The sequence below is a fragment of the Anser cygnoides genome, chromosome 7, assembly GCF_040182565.1.
Source record: "Anser cygnoides isolate HZ-2024a breed goose chromosome 7, Taihu_goose_T2T_genome, whole genome shotgun sequence".
In the NCBI taxonomy this organism is placed as follows: Eukaryota; Metazoa; Chordata; class Aves; order Anseriformes; family Anatidae; genus Anser; species Anser cygnoides.
In genome coordinates, this window is record NC_089879.1 from 33,911,930 (window position 1) to 33,930,230 (window position 18,301).

The 18,301-nt window shown below is 40.7% G+C and overlaps 1 protein-coding gene across 18 annotated transcripts in view; it reads right to left on the minus strand.

Annotated features, from left to right (window-relative positions):
• Positions 1-356: 356 nt before the first annotated feature.
• Positions 357-18,301, minus strand: part of ZMIZ1 (zinc finger MIZ-type containing 1) — a 352,884-nt gene continuing 334,939 nt past the window's right edge. For 16 of the 18 annotated variants that reach the window (XM_048074827.2, XM_067000629.1, XM_067000623.1 and 13 more), the window contains 4 exons: positions 17,818-18,065; positions 14,774-14,937; positions 8,781-9,029; positions 357-4,865 (listed from right to left, as the gene is read on the minus strand). In XM_048074827.2, the coding sequence (XP_047930784.1) occupies positions 4,758-4,865; positions 8,781-9,029; positions 14,774-14,937; positions 17,818-18,065 (769 nt within the window). In that variant the 3' untranslated portion in view covers positions 357-4,757. The remainder of the gene's footprint in view (positions 4,866-8,780; positions 9,030-14,773; positions 14,938-17,817; positions 18,066-18,301) is intronic. The other 2 variants (XR_010832874.1, XM_067000632.1) reach the window with 2 other exon arrangements.

Genomic DNA, 18,301 nt, shown 5'->3' on the forward strand with positions numbered 1-18,301 from the left:
TGCCCATCAGTAAACCTGCACTCATAATCTCTTAGTCTGCGTCTCTTCCACCCTGGTTCATACCTTTTTCCCTTCCTGTAGCAAATCCTGCTCCCTGAAAAGCGGCGTCCTGCACAAATAACTTTCCAAGTAACACACAAACCAGGGAGGGAGAAGGGGAAGTGGGGCGTTTCAGAAGTGAAAATTTACAAAGCAGTTTCCAATTAGCCAGACCTTCATTTTGCAAATTTATTTAGGAAAAAAAATTAACATGAGCAAATGAGAATACCTCAGTGTTACAACAGAGTATATAAATGTCTAGCAATAGTCAAATAATTTGATCTTTAAATACAAAATAACCACATGAACACCTAATATACAGGTTTCATCTGAATACATATTTATTAGATAAATATTAGGTTGTCACATCATCTAACTACATACAGTTTTGCAAGACTAAAAATCACAATTATTTTTTCTGACCAGTTTAAAGTATGAAATGATTGCATTGTACTGTACATACAATGTACAAACAAAGACAATGGCCGTTTTTGCATGTTACTTCAGATTGTACTTTTTTTTTTTTTTAATTCTCCTCTGATCATGATATCAAAAATTGTACAAAGTATGAATTTGGTTACAATTTTTTTTTAATCCCCGTATTTTTCTTCATTATTTCTGTAGCACCCTAAAAATACACAGGTGATAGACTAGTACACGTAAGCTAAATATTACATGAAGATAAAACAAAACGAAGGATCAGAGTATATTACAGAAGTGAAGGTGAAACAAATGCTGAGACTCCACAAACGCTAACAAACAGGATTCATTTTCCACATAAGATGGAGCTTCAAGCTTTTTTTTTCCTGCGAAATAAAAACAATGCACATTCCAAGGAAAATGAATGCATTTCTGTTAACATGTCTCTATTTGTCATTTACATATGTACAGATGTCCCTTGAGTCTCCACTGCAGACATTGGCGTGTATCTGTCAGTCCTATAATAATGTCTTGGCAGCAGAACGGTAGATCTCTGTGGGTTCTTTCCCAGATGAACTTCCATAGGGAAACAATTAAAAAGTAAACAAACAAAAAAAGAAGAATAAAAATACTACTGGAATTTCATATAATAATTAAGCTTTAAAAGAAATGACTGTGATTACCCTATTTGCTAGTTTTTTTCTCTAAACTTTAATATGGCAGTGAACAGATAAAAAAATAACTAAATTTTCATTTAGAAGCTTTTTCATACTGAATCCACTATACAGTACCTGATTTTAGCTGACATAGTTTTAAAACTGTCTCACATGTCCAACATTTGGGTGATGGGTAAAAATCATATTTTATCTCTTAAGTTCTGCTCGGAAACCAAATGTTTCTCTAAGCTTAAAAATGTCAATCATCCACTTTAATGCTCTATTACTGTACAAAGCAGATGCAAACACTGCTCCAAACATATTGCTAATATCTATGGAGTTTTTTCCCTTTACTCTTTCCAACAGGTACTTTCAAATGATACATTTTAAATACTACCAGTTAGCAAAAGGTCAATCCTTAACATACCTGGTTTAAAATACTAACGTTGTGTTTAAGAGAAAAATAATTTCAGGTGACTAACATAGCTGCTCAGGAAACAATGGAGGGTGGAACATTAAATAGAATCAATTTAAAAAAATCTGAGCAACCCGTTCCAACTAGTGAGAAATCTTCTTTATTCCAAAACCTACGGCTTAAGAAACTCCCTCCTCCCCCCCCCCCCCCCCCCCAAAAAAAAAAAAAAAAAAGAACACCAACAAACAAAACAAAACGAAAGAAAGAAAGAAAAACTCTAAGGGCATAATGTCAGTTTATCATTAGCCACCCCTGCAAACGACTTCAATACCTATATAAACAATGCAGCAAAAATACAGGGGAAAACTACTACAGTAAAACGGCTACAAAACACATCTGTAACTGAAGAACGGTCTTTCCTAGTAGTTGTGTGATAGCAGCACCACACCACAACCATATTACCATGTATTATACCAAGGTATCTTTAATATTCTGCAGAGATCCTCTACAGGTTGTCAAGCCTACATAAGAAAAAAGATACTTCTAAGCAGAATAAAATATACTATACTGTTTCCCTCCCCACCCACCAACATCCCTACGTGTTAGAGCGCCCCAGCTTCCAAGGCTGGAACACCAGCATAGTGATATAAATAAGGTACCTTATACGCTCGCTGCTTGCCTTAGTGCATCTTTACCTGTTCAGACAGCTGGTCCTAGGTGTTCTGCTCACTTGGGCAAAGGAACAAAACCTCTGCATTGCCAGCCCACAAGTACCCACACAGTCGGTGAACATCGGTCGGTTAGGTGGTGGTTTTGTGCGTATGCCCTAGGCAATCGCTTTTTGCTATGTTTCCATGACAGAGCTGGGCCCTGATTGTCCAGGTACTGCCTGACATATCAATTCATTCATCACATAAATGGATACGAAATTTGGGCTAATTATCAAAAGAAAACGGGGAAAAAAAAAACAACAAAAAAAACCAAACAACAAACCTCCCTTATTCTGTTAAAGAACCCTCAATTTTCTTTTTTAAAAAAGGACCCATATTTTTCTTCAGACAAGGTATTTAAAAACACCAGCAAAAGTATAACCAGATCATGAAAATGTTGAATATTATCAAAGACAATACTAAAATATTCACAAAGATATTTACAATAGCAATTCTTAAAATAATTGATTTTGCATAATGAACAGCGCCTTTCTTAAAAAAACTTGAAACAGGAAAAATATAAGTGTGGGACCATCTCTACATAATATGTTTGACAGATTCAATACTCCTACTGGAAAATAAAAGAACTAAACCGCCATTTCCTTTAATATCTACAGCAAGGTGCTGCTGACTAGCATATATATATCACGACTCATGTACAGCAGTAGTGGGAAACGTTAACAAAGAGCAAAATAAAACAAAAACCGCAAAGAATTTACAAATATGACTTTGGTGAGAAAAGCAAATCCAGAGTTGTAAGCACATAGCATGCCATTTACAGCATTGCAAACTAAACACAAAGGGCTAGGAAACTATCTAGTCAGACAGGAACAAACAAAATTTTGTCTGGCACTTAAGTTTAAAACGCGTTGTGGCGAGCAAATAAAGGTTATCAGATTGGGTTTGGGATGAGGAAAGGAGTAGGGTCAAGTTTGCTTTAGTAACAAAAAGAAACTAAAACAATAACTGTACAGTGGGCAAAAGCTGAAATGTTGCACCACAAGGGCAAAGTTGGCACACATGCACTTCTTACACAGCTACTGTACATAATTTATAAGAGAGAGAGACAAAGAGCACAGAAATGGGCACAGAAGCAATAGGAAGCTCATGCAGGAGAAGCAACCACACGAGAAGCACGGATCACAGGGGCAAGACAGTGATTGTGGCATCAGGGTCTCTTGAGGGCAGCAGCATTCTACGAAGTTACTTTTTCTCCCCATGCCCATTCCTTCGTGAGAACAATCTCTTTCTGGCAGCTAAAGTTAAAAAAAAAAAAGAAAGAAAAAAAAAAGACTGAAAGAGGAGAAAAGAAAAAGGCTGAATTATTTGTAACAGTCATGAAAACAGAACACAAAGCAAAACAAAAAGGAAGCTGTAAAATGTCTGTCCAATTTCAATGCCCCTTTTCAAGCTGATTATTAAAAATAATTATGCAGATAGTGATGTTAATCTCCCCCCATCCTGCAATGATTTCCTATCTGCCTTCAACCCAGCTTGTCTTACTATGTATTGTGCAATACAAACAGTGACACAAACACTCAGGAAGCTGAAGGCTGTAGGTAATAATCAAGAGTATTTGGGTTTGCATTCCCCCCTCCCTCTCTTCTCCATTCTGTATGGAATATATGGCAAAAAGACCTGTGCCATCAATCTCAACAGCTGGATGTTAGCACAGCCACAAACGGTACTGATTTGAAACCAAAACCACAAAAAAAACCTAAACTTTGAAAACATTTTTTATTTTTCCCATGTTTCCAATCTGTGTGTTTGAACAGAGGAATCCTTTGCGAAGAGGCATTTACGATTCCTGCACTTCTATAAATCCAAACACACGCGGCTGCAGCCTGGAGATGCTCAGGACTCCGTTACTGAAGACTTATTTACTAAACTGCTGTCTCCTTCTGACGGGCTTGTATGTCTTCCCTATCTTTGCCACTTTACTGCATGATTTGTGCTTTTTGGAGCTTTGTAATGTGTTTGTGTTCTGCTTTTTGTGTGTAGCCAGGACAATTACTCCAACACAAACCTGTGGTTGGAGGGGGACAGAGGGGAAGTGGGGTGGAGGGAGATACAGTTTCAAAAAAATGGAAGAACATGCGTTGGAAGGACACTCTGAGACAGGTCAATTAAAGACAGTTCCATTTTGTTGCCTTTTCTTCCCTTGCCAAGATTGGTTTTTGCCAAGATACTTCACACTATGTTTATCACAGAACTCTCTCTCTATAGGATGAACAACAAACGGGGTTTCCAATAGCTGCACAACTGTCTATGCTTCATTGTGATGTGTAGCACGGCAGACTCTGAGATTACTGCATTTTTTGTCTGTTTTTTCTCCCGTCACTTTCGCAGTTTTTGAAGCTGACAAAAGCAGTTCTAAGATGAAGAAAGCAGGGAGTGCACCATTGGATCAACTTGTGAGTTTTTTTTCTTCTTTTGTGGAAAAGGAGTGTTAAGATTCCTTGCTGTGCAGCCACACACGTGTGAACAAGTGAAAGGGATGGGGGAATACACATAGTTTCAGTTGTTCTCAAAGAGAGACAGAAGGTCATCATTGCTATTGCTTGGCAAGTCAGGAGGATCCAGGTATGAAAGCAGCTCATCTGGATTTGTGAGTTCTGGAAGCAGCTATAAAATATAAAGATAAAAGGAAAATTACAGATAACAGAAATACATTTGTGTAAAAAGGGATTAAACACCACACATTCCTGGAAACTGGCTTTCATATTAATATATCCAAATAAGTCTGAAGGCAGTATCCCTGCCTAATACCCTAGGATGATGTAGCATCCACTGGTTTGTGAAAGTCTGCATTAGTCAACTTTTACATATGAATTACATTATCATCTCAGTGAGGGTTTCTCAATCAACTTCCCCATCACAAAGCTCATCAATAAAGTTTATTTCCTGGCTAGCAATGCTGAAAAAACTTCTTGATAAATGCTAGTTATGTATCTTAGTTTCATATAAAAGGCTGAACCAGGAAAACATATTTAAGCTTTAAAGCAGATCAACAACACCAGTCAGATCTGACTCACACAGTAGCATGGTGATTGCTTTATGCCTGCATCCTTACAGAAAGAGGCAGCCCTGTCCCTTCCTCATACACTGAGTCACCCCGTGACACCTCTGCACACTGACGTATCTTCTGGGGCAGTCAGAGGGATCCAGAACTCATCAAGAGCTAAAACTAAATCAGACGAAAAAAAAAATAAATCACCCGCCCCCCCCCCCAAAAAAAAACACAAAAAAACACCCCTCAAAACAAACAAACAAAAAATAAACAACCCCCCCCCCCCCCAAAAAAAAAAAAAAACAACAAAACAAGCAAACAAAAAAAAACGGCAAAAACCCTGAGGAAGAATACCGGGAGAGGGGGGACAAGGCAGGTAGATGAGTCCTATTTCTTTCCGTGGTATTGATGGGGGCTTGAAGTGCTTACTCAGCTAAACCATTACATGCAATTTGAGACATTTTAAACGGTCAGGGGCATGGTACCCCATCCAACAGAAGATGCACTGATCTCCACAGTATTTTAAAGTATCAAAATAGTTGTGATTCTTTTACTTATATTTTTACAAATACTGTGTTTCAAATAGAAAAATTCATTTTTCCAAGCATCACTCATTCTTTTTGATCTGACAGGTAACAAGCACACTTTAACTGCTAGATTTTGTAAAAGGCAATGTTTTCTGGTTTATTCTGCATCTCACCAGGGCTTGGTGAAAAGTGTCGTATTTAAAAAATGACAGGGAAGAGTTTGTAATAAGCTCCCTTTATATTCAGCGTTGCGTTGAGGCCAAGACAGAAAAACATGGACTGATTTAACAATAACAGTAGGTATGAGAAATTCATCTTAAGTTGTTTTATGTTGTCAAATACTATAAAACCAAAAGCTTGACTGCATCACATTTAGCATGCAAATATTATATTTATATGCTTCTATTACTCCTCTGAAAATGCAGCTTCATCTTCTAACGTTAAACGGATGAACATAATTTTAAAATAAGCTACACATGAAATGTAGAAGGAAGTTTATTACTTCCTAAGTGTTTTAGAAAAAAAAGAAGATGCCAAGTTTACATAAACAAAATGTCCCAGAGGAATGTTTTCTTAAAACACCTCCTTCTTTTATTCATAGCTAAACTGCTGTTGTAATAGCACTAGACTAATGATAAGGCAAAATGTATTTCACCTGCTATCATAGTTTTTCTGAATATCTAATATGGGAGACCAAAATAAAATGGCGGCCTTGCCAAATGTTTAGAAAGAAAAAAATGGCTGAATTTTTCCTACACATTTTTCCAACTCAATTGTTAAAAATCTAACATAATGTCTCTGAGACTCATTCTTGTATATAGGGGATTTTTATTTTATTTTTAGAAAAGTGAAAGTTATAAACAATACGCTCAGTATCTCTAAAGATGAAGTCCTTAGTTTTGAGGGTGTATTTCACACGTTGAAGCAATGGCAAAAATTTGGGATTAAAATGTTTCTAGGACTCCCGAAAAATAGAATCAGACTTTTTTTTTTTTTTTTAAATTAAGGCATAATTTAACACTGTATAAGGGGTGGCAAGAGCAAAGGGGTGGAAATTCTGAAGAGGAAGGGTATCTGAGAATGCTGGCGTGTTCCCAGATCCCCTCGTGCAGGCCTGTGAAAGGCAGGGCCCACCTAGAGCCAGAGCTGGCCCTGCAGCTCAGCGCCTGGCACGCAGCCGGTGTGAAAAGCCAAGGGCGCAGCAGGGGCTGCGGGGCGCTGAAGGCGCTAAGCGGGAGCAGAAGGGAGGGAGAGACGGGTGGGGCAGACACCAGGGGATGTGCTGGGCTTGGCAGAATTTGGAGCGGTGCACCCGCTGCTCCTGAAGCGAACTCTTCAGGGGTCTAAGGAGGGCTGTGAGCCTCAGGGCCTCTGCTGTGTGGTGTGAGTCATCTTTATGTATATCAGGTGCGTCCCTCTACCCAGGTTAAACCCCAGACTGTGTGACACTGAAGCACTAGTGAACGATCACAACCCTGTCAGCAGGCAGCAGACTCAGCTGCCTATGGTGCATTCCCCAGCTTGGTTTCAGCTCACAGATAACGCCACATGGTGCCTCGCTCAGCCTGGTTCCACAACACAGCCACCAGAAGTTAAACCCACTGAAGTAATTCATCTGATCGTGATGAAGCTCACAGATATTTCAAAGACGTACATTCCCCACACTGTACAGCACTCGTCTCCTCATTGAGCTAAGACCATTTCAGTCTCCCACTGAGTCCAGCATGCCTCCATCAGTGATACCCACATTACTATCATAAACGTACAGGCTTTTTTCTACTTTCGCTTTTCACCCAGGTTTATGTGCCTGACCCGTAACAGCATACTTTGTTACTTAAATACCTGAAGAAAAAATGAGATTATTTCACCTATTATTAATGTTACTCCTATGGTCCTTAAGGGCAGAGACCTCTGGTTGCCACTTGACCTGTAGCTAGCTCCCAAGAGATGTGGCCGTCACCGTGCTGTGTGACAGAGCAGCAGCCTCCCTCTAGCAGGCAGATGCTACTCCACGGAGATCTTTTTGCAGTAACTGGAGCATCTCTTCCTCCCTCTCGCCCCTCTGCGAGGCTGCCTGACGGCACAGTGCTGTCGCGTGACAGGGAACATGCACGTACACAGCAACAGTAATACAGATATAAATCTGAGGCACAGAGGTGAACACTTTTCTCAGAAAATTACATTGTGCAGCAGACTTTGGACCAGACAGAAGATACAAGTACGGGAACGCATGACTCAAATGAAAATCTAACCCTAGCTAAGAAATTTAGATTTTGTGAGGTAGGTAGGTGGTTAACCAGAAGGATGCCTCAGATAACTTATTTCCAGCACTAGCGAGCAGATGGTAGGACACATCACTTCTGGCCTCAACAGTAGGTTTATCTCTGTTTAGTCATGAGCTGCCCTCAACCCTGGCTACGGAGGCAGAAGACATCTTCATCGTTTACTTTCCCATCCGCAACGCCAGCGTGGCACATCAGGAGGAGGGATGTTTGCTGCTGAGCGGCAGCAGCAGGGCCTGTAGCGGCTGCAGCGAACTGAGGGAGCAGTGTGGTGGGCCTGGTGAGGACCCCCACAGCCACGCGCCCCGGGGCTGGTGTGTGGCCCCAGACCATGTGTGGCCGCCTCCTTCCTCTTATCTGGGCACGGCGGTGGCTGCAGGGTCTGGGCTTGCACACACGGGAGTCCCCGTCCAGCGACGAGGAGGACGGGGAGATCTCTCCGAGCAGGCGCCCGACCTGCCGTCTCAAGGAACGCCTGCCTTCACGCTAGAAAGAGGATACGGCTGGCACGTCATGCAGCTACTTACAACAGAAAAGTTTCCACAGCAAGCCAGGAGCGCCCTGTCACCTCAGCTGCAGCGACTACACCCATGTACCCAAGCATGAGACGATGGCATGTGCTGTGGAAGCGGCTCCCCATCCCCGCACCCCCCCCCCGCCCTCCCGCCGCCATGTCAAGCACACGCTATGGCAGGCAGATGATAGTATGACACAGACTTACATCCAGCGAGGGCTCCGGCATGTCAGGTGCTCCCTGTCCACCAGCCTGACCCTCTAAGGCTGAGGAGGGATTAAAGGTCAGGTCACTGTGTGGATGGTTGCCAGAAGCGGCCGGGGGCGGCTGCCGGGACTGCTGGCTGGGAGGCCCGCTGTGATGTAATGGCTGCCCTGACTGGCTGCTGGGGTGAGGGACGTGCAAACCTTGCTGCATGGAAGTATGGGACTGATCAGTGCTGCCGGGATGAGGGATCTGCGGAGGAGGAAAAAAGCAGGAAAAGAAAGTGAGGCCACAAGGTACAGTGCTCGCGGTGCCTGACTCTGTAACTGCATGTTAAAAGGAAATAACGTAAATGAATTAAAAAGACAAAAAAAAAAAGCGCAATCGGAAAAGAAAGCTCCATATCCCAATGCTGGAGGAAATGTTTCGGCTTTTTGAGGGTTATCTGCAAAGGGGAAATAAACATGTTGGGTTTGTGCTGTTGCATTTGCTTTGTTGTGATGTGGGAAACTAGACTTGACCGTGCAAAATAACAAACCCCGAGGAGGAGGGGAAGAGGCTAATGGGCGCTGCTCAGCGTGAGCAAGGCAGATGCTTTTCCCTTAAAAAAAGATAAATCCATGGATGGATGGAGAATTTGTTGAATAATGATCCCCATGCCAGTAAACTGATTAACTGAGAAAATGCATAATTTCTCCTTGGATTCTTTATTGGGTAGCTTGCCTGACACTACTGCCTATTCTTGTTCCAGCTTGTTATAAACATCTGGCAAATGCCAGCCCTTCCCTACTCCTCCTCTCTCTTTTTTTTTTTTTTCCTCCTTTTCAGAATGCAACATCCCTTATAAGGGCTGCAGATTTTCTTAGCTGATAGTCATGAGTTCTGATGGTTGAAAAGAACAAGTGGGCTCAGTTAGCAAAGCTCTCCAACCACCAGCAGAGCTGCTGGAGGTGGCTGCGTACCTGCTGACGTCCTGCCTGACTGAAAAGTACTGTGCATTAGCTTAAACTAAGCACAGACCGTATTACATAATACATTTTTACTTTATATTCATGCCATGGGTAAGTTTTCTAGCGAAACCTTAGTATTTTTTATGTTCGCTATGGGGAATACCAAACGATATACATCTTCCAAACCCTATTATGGAAGGATGGTGGAAAAAAATCTTTCTCACATTACAGAGAAGCAACAAAAATGCACAAGCCCAATTTTTCCTTCTGCTGCATGTCACCTTTAATGCTAGTGGACTCTTTGGGACTTGACCATGGTGCCATGAGAAAGAAGTGTATGAATGCCTCAGAATCGGTTGTCTCATGTTAATTGGGTATATGGAGAAGCAAAAAATGTAAACATTTTTTGAGAAATGCTACATATTGCCACAAAGTGGAGCTGAAACAAAAGAACAGATACATACAACAACAGCATGAAATTCATCCAGCCAAGCCAACAGAAACTAGCAAAATGCTATGTCAGCATTGACCCTTTCATATCACAGTAAACTGCAAGGTTATTTTAACCTTAATCTTCAGTTTTGGAAAGCGAAAGGGAGGTTATTACAAAACCTAATAAAAACGTTCCCACAAAACTTAAAAGAAAAAAATCACAGAAACAAGCATTTTTTTAAAAAAAACATTGCTCCACTCTCATGAAAACTGACATCTGAACATTGATACATTGGGACACTCATACTCGGCTACATGGAGATCCTTTCCAATGGTTTGGTAGGCAAGTTGATGGAAACAAGCAGGATTCTACATGTAATGTTGTTTTGGGGGCTCTTCCCCACGTGAGAGCTTAAAATAACTGTTATCAAGTACTGATGAACACTCCTCTCTCCATTAGGGTCACAGTTGGACTACTTGAAAGGTACTCCGTAACATCATCGTTGTTACCTTATGGGTAAACTTGTACAAAATCTGCCCATAGACCACAGCTTAACATAAATAAATCTGCAGCCTAAAAACTTTGCTAAAGTCCGAGTGAAAGTAGATGTCTGTCCAAATAGTACTGTTTCCTTCTTCATTCATTGAGGACACGTGCAACAGAAAGTGTGCAAATTAAGAAAGCTTAATAACAAAAAGTAAAAAGCAATTTAAGACAGTGTTGCTTAAGTGGGAAAGCAGTTTCCAGAAAACAAAGCAAAACAGGATCACCTTGAAAAGTCTCATAAATGTATTGCCAAATGCACAAGGCAGGAGTCACACTGGTATGTTAACAACAATAATTACTTAAATCAAGAGGCATTCATATGTTTTCAGACATATTTCAAAACACAAACAGGTTAGAAATTCTATAAATTACATTTACATATGTAAACGTTATTTAAGTATTTAGTTGATAAGGCAGTATCTTGGGCCCTGAGACAACTGTTGGAGGAGGAGTAATTGTTCATTTTAAGACTGAGGGATATCACTTTTAAACAGGCGCTGCAGGTTCAAAGTCCATCTGACAGCATTCTATTCATCCAGGCCCACCAGCCTACCTGGGAGAAAGCAAAATGCTCAGAACTTCAACATTTGTCCATTTGTATTCAGCTAATTAATGATAGGTTTGAACTGGTACAAAACCACTCTAAACAATAAAACCTGTAGATCTCCAGCTTGTGTCTATGACTCTCCTTGTTTTATTTTAAAAGCACTAACCTACCTTATGAAAGCTGAGCCTAACAAAGTTCCCTTTGCCTACGCAGCAAGGAAATTCCAGAGTCATTTTTTGGAGTGTAAACTGTGGCACTCTTAAAACATTTACAGACTGTAAAAGGAAAGTTTATAGCACACACAACTACATCTTCTGTTTAATAGCACAAAACAACTCTTTACGAGGCTAGGAGCGACCTCTAGGAGTGCTGAGATGTAGAACAACAGGACTTGCAGGCTGAAGAACAATATTCCGTTCACCTCGGAAGAAAATTGATAGTGAAAAAAGATCAGCAGGTTAAGTCAATTGTTTATACATCTCTCCACTCCAGAGGTCACAGTTTTACTAACTCTTTAAGCTGAACTAAGTGGCAGAACCACTGAAAGATGCCATCCTGCCCTGCTGCTCTTCTCTACCACTTTTCCCATACATTTTTCCTTTGTCATCAGATGCATCCTTGCAGATACACAGTGAACTAAACTGGGGAACTATCATGTATCCAAGTCGATTTCTTTGTTTTCCCCCTGAATTAGTTTTCAATCACATCAGTAACATGATCCAGATCACTTCATGGCTGTAGTAACTTCTGTTGGTGTGTGAGAGAGGAAAAGTGAAAACAGAAAGAAGAGGGATGACTTCTTTCCCTAACACCTTAATGTTTATATGAAACTACGGCCTGATCATTCATTGCTCAGTCACGTACCACTTCTTACACTGTCTTCAGTAAACAGTAAGCTAGAATTAATTCTGAATTCTTGTTTAAAACTTGCTCACAATTTCTGAGAAAATAAAAAATGCAATTGTGACAGCTATCTTGCCCTAACATAGTGCAAACATTTGTTCTATAGTTCTCAAAGCATTTTACACTGGGTATTACTTCTAGCCACATTTCAGATCTTGAATTCTTCTTCTTCCCATAAGAGTGGACTGCTAGTGTTGATAGAAGATGGTTCTGACAATCCATCCCTTTGTTGCCCAGCCCTACCTACACTGGAGAAACACATCTGCATTTTCTGGAGTGACCTACAGAGTGTGTCTGGAGTGATCAACTCCTTCTGCTACTATTATCTGAAAGCAGGCCACCACATACATCTTCACAATGGGAAAATTAGGAACTTTCTCAGCAGCATTCAGCTCTAGTTGATTTCAGTTAGAAATAGACCTCTGGTCTAGAAGAAGCAGACGTCTCCTGACTCTCCCTTTGGACATGAAACAGTCAAAGTGAATAGTAGATGAAAACAAACTACACCTTATATGTGTAAAAAAGAAAAACAGAAAGCCAGACAAGAGTACAGACATCGTGAAACCTTAGTTATGTAATGTGATTTATAGTTACTTTCATATAGAGATGTCAGTCTGAAGACAATCAGTTACGCAGTTCAGAAATATGTTAATGGCATGTGTTTCTCTAAAAGCAGCAACTTTAAAGTGACTTTCCTCGAGTCTGCTACCAGCAAACAGTTCATTTTTGAGAGAGAAGAGAGCAAGAAGGAAAAAATAGAAAAAGGAAAGCAGAGACTTTGTAATACTGAAAAAGCTGAGCAGGAGTACTAACGGTCCACAAATGTGGTCTAAAGACTTGTGTGGCCAAATTGGCAAGGTCAGTCTAATTCCCTTGTGGTACTAGACCTGAAAACTGATCCTTCTTAGGGAAAATCACCCAGAGACATAAACTGGGTGGCGCCTGCCACTTCCCTTTCCCAAACAGCATACCTTGCGTATCACGATAGATGAGGGAGAAGTGAGGCAAAGGTTTACTTTAATTGCCAGCTATCAAAAGCTAGTATTAGTTCTGCTACAGTCTGGCCCACAGAACCAAAAATCTATTAACATTTGCCCAAATACCCTCTTATAATTCTGCAATATGTATAGCCTTGAGCAACTTTTAACTTTGCTGTTATCTGTAAGGAGTCCAATTTTCAGAAAGCCACAGGTTCTTCACTTTCATATTCAACCACTTCAGAAACTTCACCGGGGCAACTACCATAGCAAAGGTAAAGCAGTTACTGATGGAGTGGAGAGGTAGGTGTCATGTAATGGGAGGCACAGAAGAATTCCCTGTGGCTTTGATTCAAAGGACAGCAGCTGTGTGTGAGTGGTTCTTGTTGGTAACAATTCTCCTCACTGCTATATACTCTCATGCTGTACGGTTGGTTCCGATGCAGATAATTCAGACTACTCAAACTCGGTATGTGAAATTTGCCAAAGTAAAATTACATTTACAGCGTGCTTGTTCTGTCCTTTATTAGCCTGTTATGTGGTAAAGTCATTACAGTTTCTGGACTCTTTGCAGACAGTCATCTTCTTAGTTGGGATGACTCCAAGCTATCCTAACAACTCTCTCTCCGCTCCCTTCCTATTTCTCACCATCCTCCTTGGAAAACCCACTGCCAGCTAGTGGAGACATTGACTGAGTAGGCTTTTGCTAAGCATCTGCTACCACATTTCCTCATTACATTCTGAAATTGTACTTTCTAGTACTCACTAAAGACATGGCACAGATGACTTGTCAAGTTAAACATCCTTCCTGTGCAGTGCGCTATACAGCCCCTGCCCTGTAACTTAAATGAATATAAAAGGATATACACACACACACACCACACAGAGCTAAAATAGGTGACTAGCCATGCCTAAGAATTAAATGCTGCTCGTAGCTTGTCTATCACCTAGTTGGTGCAGTACTGCATTTTCTGGATATATAAAGTTCTGTATATAAAACTTAGGGCATTGAGCAAGCTGTTATTCTAACACATTTCTGCCTCTTCAACTGAGACCTGAGGAACTTCCATTTTTTTACATCTCTTACATTGATATACCCTCAGACCAGTGGCAGCATCTCTCCTTGAAATCTACAGTTTTGTCCTATTCCCAACAGCTTAAAGGTGCCTTTCATTCTACTTGGGTAGAATTCTCCCTCAGAATACTTTGATGCAAATTTTGCCCTCAGGGACAAAGCCAAGGAAGATACTGTCCCTACTTTGAAGTCAGTGAATGTCTTACAAGCTGTCTGCTGAGGATGGATATTCACAGACTCTGCTGGCCCAGGGAATGAACACTAGTTTTTTTAGGTGTCAGAGCAAAGCACAACGATTAACACAAGCACACTGAGCCAGGTTGTCTCTTTCAGGTAAACAAGCTTAAACGACAATTCAAAAAACCTCAAGCATGTCTCTCCACAAACTTGAAAAGGCCAAAACCTAAAAATGGCATTTCTGACAACATTTCTCAGGGCTACTCTATTTCAAGAACTGCCAAAGCTAGGAATCCCCGAAGAAGTAATAGCAGATCATAAGCGAAGTCCTGAGGAGAGCTCCTTACTCCCACAAAGAACGATCTATGTCTGCAGCGCCATTACTTACAGATTCCTGCATGGGGTGACTGAGAGGTTTGTCGAGAGCTGCCATACTGCTGGGCATGTCTGGGGGATGTGACAGCTGTGGCCCATGCATGAAGTCATTCATAGACGTTCCACCAGGATTCCCGTGTGGAAAATCAAAGTTACCATGACCTTGGTAACTGTTGCCTAGAAGAGAAACAGATATAATATGTATGATTTTTTTTTTCTTGACACTGACCTTTCAGAGTCTCTTGTAAAAGCTGTGCAGTGCCACATCCTCCCTGCATAGCATGGGGAAACAGATGCTGAACGTGGTGGCAATGTTGCACTCCCCATTCCAAGAGGCAGCTGGAGGAATAGGGAGGAAAAAATGTCATTTGACTTTCAAATACTGGCTACTGCTAAGAGTATTAGGATTCACTGTAGCAGTTCATGTACGTTTTGCAACTCATTGAAAACTGCTGACACTTTGAACAACAACTGTTCAGTCACTGCTTAAGCAAGACAAAAAGTCAAAGGAATATTAAACTCTAAGGAATATTTGCATCTGGAAGTATCACAGTGAAACTGTGACTCACTGCCCAAGCACAAATTATATATAGCACACCTGCATTATTTTTATCTACGTTTCTATGCCCTCAGTAGGATTGTAGTATTGCTTCAGCTTCTGATGAAGCTAATTGACAGAGCGGTATCAGGAAGTTGCCACAGTATCAGTTCATAGCACAGCATCTATTTTACCTCTTCTTCTTCAGTATAAACAGGCAATTTCCATTAAGATAATGCAGAAGAGGCCTTCTTGTCTAACTGAGGTTTTTGAGGTAATTCTCCTCCTTCCCATGAAACCTAATAAAATTCACTTGACTGTCTGGAAATACATCATCAATTTTCCCCTTCTGGAAACATATCTATTCTCATTTTCAGAGTTAAAAATTGCCTGCTTGTATTTTGTGTTTCAGCCTGTGGATATGCATTTTCGTAATGAAAAATTAGTGAATTTTTGAAATCTACCTAACTTTGGACAGAAATTATGTTTTCCGAAGCACCAAAATCCCACATCAATTCAGACTAAATGATCTGGATTTAACTCTGACACATTTACCATTTAGCAAAAAGCCTGGGGCCCTCTGCTGATCTTCACGACAAATATTGTATGGCCATTACCAGAACATTCTGATCGCTTCCACCTCAGCCCTGTGAGTGTCACCTTAATTCTTAAGTAAGCATGTATCAGAGTACAGGGAATTTACTCTCCATATTCTTTTCTGTTCTGATCCCTCTGTTAACACCTCCACTTGAGATACTGACTCTGGCGGTTTATTTGCTACAAAGAACAAAACTGAACTAAAGCCATGAAGCTGTTTCGTATAAGTGACCAAACTGGATGATACTGAACTCTGAAATAACAGAATAGCTTCACAGCTTGCACAGAGAGCCTGAGGTTTCTCAGCTGAAGTACAGCAGCTTTGAATGTTCGAGTCAAGAAGGGAGTTCAACAAACTGAAGTAGCTGCATCACTGGCTCTTCAGCACAGCTTCATAAGCAGAAGTTTAATCTCACAGGAATAGAAGTCATTAGCCATGTATGAGTATTTCTCTGAGAAGTCGGGACTTTGATCTGTCATGTAAATACCGCAGAGCCTTACTAATTCTCTTTTTGTTAATCTGCAAACTGGATAAGTCTCACAGAATGTAACTGCTCTTGCCTTGCTTCTCAGGAAAAATTAATAGCAGGGAGCTGGAATAAGGTCTTGTATTACCGAGTACTGGGTATATTTACAAATTATATACTTCAGTATACTTACTGACATAACCAAATAAACAAACATAAACCACGGTAGTAATAACACTACTACTTTTTTGTAGAGTGCTGTTAATCAGAGGACATTACCTAATTCGAAACACTAAGCTTCACCGCACATACTGATAGAGAATGAAACTACGAGGTAGTGTACCCAAGAATTTACAAGATCTACAGGGGAAGGGAGGGAAACAGTCTAGGCAGCCATTGCTAAACAAACCCTACAACCCAGTTTACTTGACTACTGTGTCCATTTCTGAGTAAAAGAGCTAAAGAGATGATGAAGAAAGATGGTCTGTTCTCATGCTCTGACTGCATTTCACTCCTACTTAAATACAGAAAAAATTGTGATTCAGTGCTCTTGGCTTTGTTATAGTAATCATTCATCTGTTTGAAAACCTGAAAAGTTTTATCATCTGTCATCAGTTTTGCAGTCATTGGAGCAAATTAACCATATTTTGCATGCAAGCGACATTTTTCTTCAGATGCCTGCAAAAAGCACATATATCACCTTGTAATCAATTTGGGGATTCTGATAGTGTGAACAGTTGGTCTTTTCTCAGAGCTGAACTGAGTCATATCATATTACATGCAAAAGGAACAGTCTCTGGTTTCATATTTACAGAATTGTCTCTAATTTAGTTATTCACAGTATACCAGTCATTTAAAAAGTATTTCCACTGCTTGGATTTAGTTCCATGTTTCGCAAACTGGCAACACTGGCTACAGGATCTCAGAAGTCATTTTCTAATGCAAAGGTGTTTGCAAAGCAGTTACAAATTCTTTAAAAATCACCCACTTTCTGGGCAGCCTATGACATGTTAACCATCTGGCCACAGGTTAAACTTGGCGGACCAAGTGGCAGGATTAATGAGTCAGGTTCTCTACTTTGTAACTAATGTAGCATCAGAAGACTTCCCTTGAATAATAGGGGAACAGAAGAAAAACCAACAGAAAAGACAAGGAAAGATGCATACTGTGGCAAGCCATGAATACATAAGGGAACACACAGTGTCCATGGATTCAGGGAGCACCACATGGCAACAAATTCAACAATCACCAATTGCCTTACTAGAACACATTTTCTTCTAACCAGACGAATCTTAACTGAAAAGTTTAATGCAGAATTTCAGAACAGCAGCCACATACATTTTGCTTTCCTTATGAATCTTCATGAGAAGATGCAAAGACATACCTGGATCACAAAGATGACTGAACCATGACTTCTACAGTGACAACTTGGGTGCACAAGGATGTAAAACTAACCTTGGTTACCATATTCAGTGGAGTTGTTGCCTCCTGGAGGAGGTGGGAGGGATGGGTAAGGTGATGGCCCAGGACCCAAAGCTGCAATCATCTCCATCACATTCGGCATGATCATCTGGCTTGGACTCATGGTCTTAAATCTTTTTGAGGGAATACCATCTGGATCATCTTTGATGTGAATATCTGACTTTATAGGGACTGGCCTCCAACTGCAAGTTGGATCAATGGTAACTTCTTCAAACTCTGAGCTGCAAAATAATGTGAGAATTCTATCACGTTAATTGCTCTTTTTTTCCTCCTATCATTTCTGTTGAAATTTTCATGAGGAACCGCATGGTAATAATTGTTCTGAAATGCTCTCTTGTATACAACCTCATGATCTTTCATTCCTCAAGTGTGTGCTGCAAGCAAGTTTTAGAAAAGGCAACTCTGAGAGCACATATCTGTTTTCATCCACACAATGAAAACCAAGCACATCTGTGGT